Consider the following 9,053-nt stretch of genomic DNA (forward strand, 5'->3'; position numbering starts at 1 on the left):
ATTAGTGAACTATTGTGGCGTTTTTAGAAGCTCATAGAAAGTGAAAAAAGTTAATTAAAGTTGTAACTGCAACCAGCCCCTTCAAGGAAGTTGAGCTATGGTGCAATTTTGATTTTGGGTAAAATTCAAAAGGAAATTTATTACAGTCAAGGCCTTCGTTAGGTTAGGAACATAAATTGATGTAAACATACGCGGTTAAAATAAACGGATTTCGCAAGAGATGGGCTTAATAGAGAGCACGCAAATTAAAAGTGACATTTGTTTGTTCGCTTTGGTCAAGCGTGATTTCTATGAAATGCCTGTACGCTAATCGCTTGTCAGCCAATAGCCAATTCACGGGCTAAAAAAGAACCTTTTATACGGCGTAGAATATGGCTAATGCAAGCAAAGGATTTTATTTCAACGTAGCGATCTTTGGTTGGTCGTCATAAGCTAACGATTTTCGTCAACAAGCAAAAGGAAGCTCGTTTGTATCTAATTAAGTTTGGACGGCCCACAAGACGCGACGCTACAACGGGGCCTTTTAAAATCAATTTCCCTGGCACCATGACAACATAGTGTTATTTTAATAAAGCTCTTTAAGGCCGAATGTGAAATATCAAATCGCTGCCAAATAAACAAACACACTGTGTTCATTTATGTGGTTTGAATTTTGCTTTATTGGATCCATTTAGGGGGGAAATTACTTTTAAAATTGCTATTCTGAGCGATCTACAAATGCGCAATTTTTCCCACGGAAGGAGACTTCAAAATCATTAACTAGTTTTGATTAAGCCGGCAGACTTTGGGCGAAAATTTCACGCAAAGTGCGCCTTCGATTTAATTTCGAAAGTGTGCTTTTGAATAATTAGCAGTTAAGGAGATCAAGATCGGTCGAACGATATCTGAATAAGCCAAATTGAAAATCGACGGGGGGTCTTTGCTTGGTTTGAAACTCCTATGTTTATAAAACTTCTAATATTGATCACAATAGGCAATCAAGCTTTTCGATGCGGGTTATTTCCATGTCTTTGAAAATACTCAGCGGTTAAACACCGGACAGATCTGGGACAGAATGCCATACAATTGATTGAGCTCTTTCAGAAACTACTAAAACAGTGCCCAATATGGCCTTAGTTTCCGTTGATTTTTGATTATGACAATAGACCGGATTTTTGGCTTGCGGTCTTTTTCTTTGCATGAAATCCACATTTTGGGATAAACAGGTCTATTTTCGATCTTGCGGAAGATGTTATAAATATCTTCTTTAAGGACATCACTAGTCAAAAACCATGGACAAAAATTTAACTGTGAAGAAAAATAGTTCCGGTTACTATTAACGCAGACAAATAACCGAGGCTTTTGCTTTACAATGAAAAATCGATACGTATAAAAATGAGGCCCGGGAACGCACTTTAAAAAATTGGTTTTCCAAGTTCAATTGATGGATGTTCGGAAATGAAAATAATTTCTCGATTGGCAAATTTTAAACCCAGTTCGCTTAGTAAAAAGACATTCTAGATCGTCTGTGTTCCTTTTTGTTCAAAGATTTGCATAAAAAACTCATAAAAAGAGAGAAGAAAGAGACTGAGCAGGGGTTTTATTCCTTTAATACTTCACAATTTTACAAACAGCTGCAAATTTTACGAACAAAAAGCAAAAAACCTACAGACACAACAAGAAATTAAAAAAAATTTCCAAGCTTTAATCTTATCGGCTAGCAAATTACATATTCTTTACAAATCGAGGTTATGAAGTAATTTGCTGTTTCACAGTAAACCGATCTCAAAAGGGAGCGCTGAATAATACCATAACAAGATAATACATTGATGTATTAACATATCCAAGGTCTTACAATTGTCCTCTTCAAAAACAAAATTCCGACTTGAATAGCTGAATTTACATAGATACGTAAAATCCAGCTAACGAGAAACCGATGTTTTAGCTTTATCTAGCGTAAATAACCTACAAGGATAAACGAAAATAAAATTCAGTAGTAATTACCATATTTTATTATTACTCTCGGCGTTAAATATATAAGAGCTACACATCTAAAACTGAATTTAACACGTCTAAACAATAAAGTTTTGCCGTTGTTTTCCTGGAATATATAAAACAGACGTCCAATCTATTTCGTGTGAAATATATTGGACCTCAATTAGACCACTAACTATCATTTATAGGTTTGAAGACGTAATGTAATAAAGCTCCCCCAATCATCTGTTGTGTGTACTCTTGATTGCCAGCACAAAAGAACGGGTTATTTTGCATTTAAATTGCGAAAAAAACAATTTCTATAGTTTGTGCGTTATCTGTTCTATCAATGTATTCCTACTACAAAACAAAAACTTTAATATCACGAGAAAATCGCTAGATTTTCCTTGGGGAATTTTTTCCCTTTCTTTCCGAAAGAACTTCGTTTGTTGAATTAGTACACCTTTGAAGTCTCCGAAAGGAAACTTTTCGACAAAATCTTTCAAATGTAATCGCAAAGAACCTCGACTTTGATAGCATTTCTCAATAATCCCACGTCGAACTAATACCAGTAAGCTATATTTATCCACAACTTTGGCACAACAATGGACGAAACTCTGTGTAAGAATAAAAGAAATTGCCGGTAGGGGTATGAGGTGAAAACGAACCGGCCTTTGTCTTGCTGTCAAAATGTTTGGAATTACTCTGGTTTTTCAATATTCTCAAATCCCTTTTCACGATCGATGACACTTCAGTCAAGATTCCAAGCGATTAGCGACTCTCTACTCTGATTTCGCAACAATGGCGAAAGTGTTTCTTTGTGTGGGAAGTATAAATCTTACTGCCTAAGTGTTGTGCTTTTCTCGTCCATTCATGCTAAACCAAGATTTCTTCCCGCCGTTTTTCGCACGCTGAACGCTCGCTCTGGCGTTTGTGGCTTCAGTCACTGAGAACTCATCGGCCTCACTCCGTGATGCTCGGCCGGCTCTGCACAGCATTCTGCTGAAGGCTAATCGAAACTCCTTGTTGAAAACTGTATAGATCAGCGGGTTTAGCGAGCTGTTCATGACCGGTAGAACGAACACAAAGATGATTCTTATAGACAGAGAAAGATCTTTGTTGTCGACAAACGGCTTAAAGCAACTCTCACACCACAGACTTAATACAATGACAATAAAAGCCGGTAGCCAACACACAATGAACACTCCGATGACAACTGCGATAGTTTTGGTCGCTTTCAGTTCGCGCAGAATGTGCTTCTTTCCCTTGTTAGGGTCTAGCGACGCGACCGCTTTCGCCTGCGTAAATGCGACTCGAAAAACGCAGGAATACGTTACGATGACTATCAGAAGCGGTAGAAAAATCGCCACGGCCAAAGCGGTGGTGTAGTAAACCTTGTCATTTTTGAGGCACTTTCGCTCGCCAGTTTGACGATTGAAGCCAACGTAGATGTGCGGGCTTGTCGGAGTAGAATCTCCGGTCCAATCAACTAAGCTGAGGACACCCCAAAGCATAGCGTACACCCAAACAAATGCGATGAGAGAAAACCCAACCCGTTTAGTCATTCTGCTTTGGTATTCGAACGGTTTGGTGATGGCTAGGAAGCGATCAATTGAGATCACTACCAGATTGCAGATGGAGGCGCTGCTAAACACAGTGTCCATAGCTATCCAGTAAGCGCAAGTCGTGACAACTCCAGGCGCCCTGTCGAAGCACCAGTTGTTGTTGTGGACACTTTGGTCGATGCGGAGCGGTAGGTGACCCAAGGCGACAAGCAGATCGGAAACCGCCAGTGATATGATGAAGAAATTAGTCATTCGTCGCAGGCGATGGAACAGATAAACCGCGGCCAACACGAGAGCGTTTCCAAACAGTGTGGCCAACATGATTAACACGAGAAACACGCTGTAAATTATGAACACAGGCTGCGCTGCCTGCGAGCAAACCGAGTCTGTATCTAGGACTGGCGGCGTCGTTGAGTTGTTGGCAGCCATGATGTGATGCTCTCGCGGAATTCGCAGTGTACTGACAACTTCAGCGCTCGGCTGTTCGTATCAATCAACTGAGTGCGTCGCGAGTCACTCACGGCTTTTTATCCTCTCTCGGCCAGTAATTATCGCTGAAATAAGCTGGCAATTAAAATGGGCATAAGAGATAATAGAACATTATTGATTTGACTCAAATCAACCAAACGATTCCTAGAGTTGCGGCGTGTGGATAGATTGAACGATTGCGAGGGGACAGATGCTTGTTGAACCATAGCAACCACACGCCTCCGGCAAACTATTCCTGACCCCAATGATTACATTACGAAGTTTGTCATTCAACTTGCCTCGCAACACGATAGAATTGGATTAGCGAAGCTTAAAAGTCAATCCCCTGAATCGTATCATGCAGATATATAAACTTCGTAGTCTGCAGATGAAATCCCCAAGTGTGAATCACACAAATGAAACCTATTGAGCAACACTTTCCGGTCGCATTGTTCTCCCTCTATACTTCATCAAGTGGAAATTCTAGACATTTTTTTTAAACTTTTTTATTTCGGTACCTCCAAGAGTAGGAAGATTTATATCGGATTGCATTCGTTGACAGCGATGTTTGGAGGTATCACTTTCTTTCTATCTGATAGCGTGTATCATGACTACAACTCGAGTGTGTAAAATCATTTTCAGTCGAAACGCACCGAAATATTGTCTTCTGTTTACAATAAGAAATGTTTCGCGGGAAAATAAAATATTGCGCGGGAAACTGTCGAAATAAAACGCCACAGACGGGAAAGTCACGAAGATCCTAGCTCCAGAATTTTGTGATTGATTTCTGCCGAGCTATCATCACTAAAATCGATTATGTTCCAATGCTACAAAAGGATAGAATTCTTCAGAGGAAAATTAAAGGTCGATGAAAACCCGGAACATGTTTGTAATCTTTTGCGACATCACCAACAAAGATGACGGGGTAAGATCAGGATGTTTTTCGTTTTTTGGACGAAATAAAGTGCAAAAAAAGGTTAAACGAATCAGTTGGAACTCCTGGCACCAATTTTAGCCATCTCATCTGCCGAACTAATTGTTTCCTGTAGGACATGACTTCAATCGGATCAAATCGCCAAAGTGAGAAGTGTGTTTTCATAGCTCGTCATGTCCAACTAAGGGGTCCTTGGAGTCGCAAAGAAATACAGGATAATATTACGTTACGAGAAATTTCCTAATAAGTCCGGTAAAAGGGGTTTAGCCTTCGCGCTCGACACAATCGCGTCCAAAAGGTTGACAGATTGGCTGTATGTTAGTATTGGTTGAGCTGTTTAGTTTAGCTCGAGCAAATTCCATATAAATATTATTCCAAAAGATTAAATAGATACTCGAACGCGGATTAATTAGCCCGCCTCAGCTGGAACAGGAAAATTGACACAGCGACATGATTGAATCGCCAATTCGGCTCTTTTGCGGCGTTGAAAGTTAACCAATGGGGTGTATATTTTGTTCCGGCGATTCCGTGGTAGATTGCTTGATAATTGAGCTCAAAAGGCAGAAAATTTGCAAAATTGCAACCGAACGTGCAAAGAATAACTAATCATTTTCCTAGACAAATTTCCTCTTACCTCCGGAAACTGACAGGCAAAAAACTCTAACAACTACGTCATTGTGCATTTCAATAATCACCGTATTGACTCATCAATAGTCCATTAGAAACCTCCCCTACCACAAAATCGAGAAAAAACAATTGCCTGTCCGCAAAACACAGACGATGAATGAAATACGCGTTGATACGCTTGGAGAGAATAAAAAAAAACTTTTCACTATTCCCGGGAAGTGACAGTTCCATAAAATTGGCAATTTTCACGCGTCGTTTACATTAGACGAACAAATTTTGTTTTCTTAGTTTTATTCCTCATTAACTTGTTTAGCATATTTCAGATCGTTTGAGTGGCACACGGATATTAAGTTTGAGGTGCTCGAAAGAGAATGAAATATAACTGCCAGACGGAAACAGCTTCAGCACACATTGAAGTAAGGTAAACGTGGTTAAAATTCGTTGCGTTGCTTCACTGGAGCGGATCTATGTATTCACGACACGTTTTTCTCGTATTCTGTATTCTCTCATTCGGGACGGGATACGTTCGTTGTATGGACAACGCAATTTCACTGAAAACTGTTAAACCTAATGAAACTGTTTTAAATGTAGCATTTCCATAGGTTTCTGGTGACGAAAAACTGAACCTAGCAAAGCACAAAGATCTGATGTTAACGGAGAAACCAAAGCAAGAACGATCATCTCAACCTTAAAGAAAAGCGATTTACTGCGCATGCAACAAAACAACAGCTAGACCGCTCATAAGAAGGTTTGCGGTAAACACGAAAACAGTTCTTGAAGAGAAAGCTATCGTCAATTGTATAGAAAAAGTTATTTTCTCTCACGTAGGCAGTGGAATCATTTACATTTTCATAATCATTCTGTTGTAAAAGAACCGTACGCGTGGACTTTTAGCGCAGAAAAAGCTTTACCTGCTAAAACGTCATAAAAAAGTGAAAATAATGGTTAACTGAAAATATTTTACACTAGGGAAGCCGTATTAGGGGAATATTCGAATAAAACTGGAGCGATTTTAAGTTGAAGAACGGCTGATTTCACCTGCATAAGAAAGCTAGACCCACTTAAGTCGTCGTAAATTGGTATCTAATGACCCGCAAGGGAAGAATAACATAAAAACATTTACAGATTTCTGTCAGCTTCGTCCGAATCAAGCAGCGATAAAATCAGCTGCTTTTAACGGCCTTCGTTTAGACAATTTTTAGCCCCCGCCGCAAAAATACAAATAACAGTGAGTCTGTAAAACATTTAACTGACAAAAATAATAACATAAAAACCATTCAAGTACAGTAAAAGCACGTGCGACAGCTACGTGCAGTGCTGAAATAGGTTCTTAAAAGCCAATTAAACGACACTAAAAGGAACCTAGAACCACTTTGCTTCTAATCCCAAAATAAACTTTTTTGCAGTTTCCTGTGAATGCTTTCTGGAGGAAAATATAGAGCCAGCCGTTCAAATCAATTGCTTTTAATGTCACTCTACTAAAAAGCTAACAAAAAAATAACTGGATATGGAAAATTACTCAATTATGTGATAGAGGCTATAGGTTTACTCAGTCGCGGGCTCGCAGGCAACGAGGAAACCGTTTGAACACAAAAAGTTCACGCGAGCTGGTACGATTGCGTTCCACATAGAAAACCAATTAAAAGTACATGTCTCTCTCTCTTTTCAAAAAAAAAATCCCTAGAGATGTAAAAACATCAGTACAAATTTGAATGTTTTCTAAAAGGTTTCTTCGTCAGTCGCAACATTCTTGAGAAAGCAATTTGAGCCAAGCAATCATTTCTGAATTATATTTTTTTCTAGATTACATCTCTTTTCCCTTTTCTAGCAAAAATTTTCTCCGTTTGCACGTCAAAGAAACATTTTAGAAGTAGCAATATTTCTGGAACGATATTGGGTCAGCCCTAAAATCAAATTCGGCATCAAACTGGGCTGTAAGGTCGGCCTGCAAACGGCATGCAATCGACAAGGAAAAAAAATTATTTGCTTGCAAATAGAATTTTTCTGTCTTCTCTCTTTGACCAAAGTTTATTGGATAGTCAGGGGAACTGGGTCTGGGGGAGGTGTCAATGGCCACCATGTCCACCCCCTCCTAGGTTTTTCGCAAATCACGTGAAATGGCAAGCCATGTGCTTGCCCTTCCTCTAGCCTCTTTTACTCGGCGTGAGAAGCTGCTTTTGACTTGCAAAAAAGGTCCACTGAACTTTAGAATTACCTTCAAGTGCTTTGAAACTACAATTGTTATCGCAATATTAAAATAGTTGTCTAGTCACGTATCGTTCTAAAGCTGGATTTAAAGTGCAAACTATAAAGAACACTTCACTGTCACGAACTATGGATGCTGGTTTGGAGACCGCGGTCAAGTTTAGCTTTCATTGATTTTAAATTTGTCTCAAGCACAGAATATATTAAAATAATAGAGTATGTGGGAATATGTGACAAACAGCAAAACTGAAAATATACCGAAAACATGCAAGACATGGGTACCTGAACGTTGTAAATATATTGGGATAATGGACGAATATCATTAACAGCCGTCAGGATACTGTAAGGAGATGCTTACCGGTTTTTCAAATGTCCCTTAAATGCTTTCTTCAAGGCCTACTTTTCACAGTCGACATGTACAGTAACCGATTTTTTTGAAAAGGTGGCCGATAAAAAAGTGAGTACTCATCTTGAAACGGCACCGAAACACGGGTGCTTTTTTTTGTTCCCGACAAGGTTCAGAATGACCCGAGAATCGAGAGAAGGAAGGACAAAGGAGAGAGAGGAGAAGGGAAAAAACGATTGCAAAACAGTCGGTTTTTTACTTTTTGTTTTCTTCTTAAATCTCTTAAATCAATCGGAAGGCGCGAAGCACCGGAAGCCGTGCATCCTCGCGCGCCAGCCTGTGAGGCGAGTCTAGGAAAAAAACTCGGCGACTTTATGTCTTTCTATTGACAATTTTGAAGATAATATTTGAAGGACAAAAAACCATTCGCACCGCACTATCAAACAAGGATGACTTGAGCGGGCCCGTCAGTTCTAAAGCAAGATACGCCGGCTGTTGTGTTTTCGCTTATCGGCTTATGCCGCTAGTGAAAACCATGCCTAAGCTTTGAGTACTACGAGGCAAGAAATTTCTAAGGGAGCTGAAAAACACATATGAAAGTAAAAATAATTAACTCAGTAATATTAAAGAAAACAGGTACAATGGCGGCTAAAGCCTGTAGGCAAGAAAAAAAAAATTAAATCAACTAATTGTCTTCAATTAACAAGGAGCAGACTGGGGTATTGCCGAAAAACATAATCAATGCTAAAAATATAATTAATGAGTTTACACACTGTTATAAATTATTTCCAAGAGTTGAATAATTATGTTTAGTTTGCAAGAAACGGACAAGCTTTTTTAGCATAATGGCGTCTATGTGACAAACAGGTGATTTGCTTGGAGCATTTTAAAAAGACTTCCGCCGGGAAGAAATTTGTTTTTCACAGCTTTTTTTTATTCAAACATGGACCTGCGA

The 9,053-nt window shown here is 39.2% G+C and overlaps 1 protein-coding gene across 1 annotated transcript; it reads right to left on the minus strand.

The window, feature by feature from the left end:
* Window positions 1-1,572: 1,572 nt before the first annotated feature.
* LOC146460794 (D(1A) dopamine receptor-like) lies at window positions 1,573-5,604 on the minus strand. The gene has a single exon (XM_085087713.1). It carries the CDS (start codon window positions 3,945-3,947, stop codon window positions 2,799-2,801), a length of 1,149 nt encoding a protein of 382 aa, XP_084943839.1. The 5' UTR covers window positions 3,948-5,604; the 3' UTR covers window positions 1,573-2,798.
* Between the last annotated feature and the right edge of the window lie 3,449 nt (window positions 5,605-9,053).

The sequence above is a fragment of the Pavona decussata genome, unplaced genomic scaffold (assembly GCF_977016875.1).
Source record: "Pavona decussata unplaced genomic scaffold, jaPavDecu1.1 SCAFFOLD_207, whole genome shotgun sequence".
Lineage (NCBI taxonomy): Eukaryota > Metazoa > Cnidaria > Anthozoa > Scleractinia > Agariciidae > Pavona > Pavona decussata.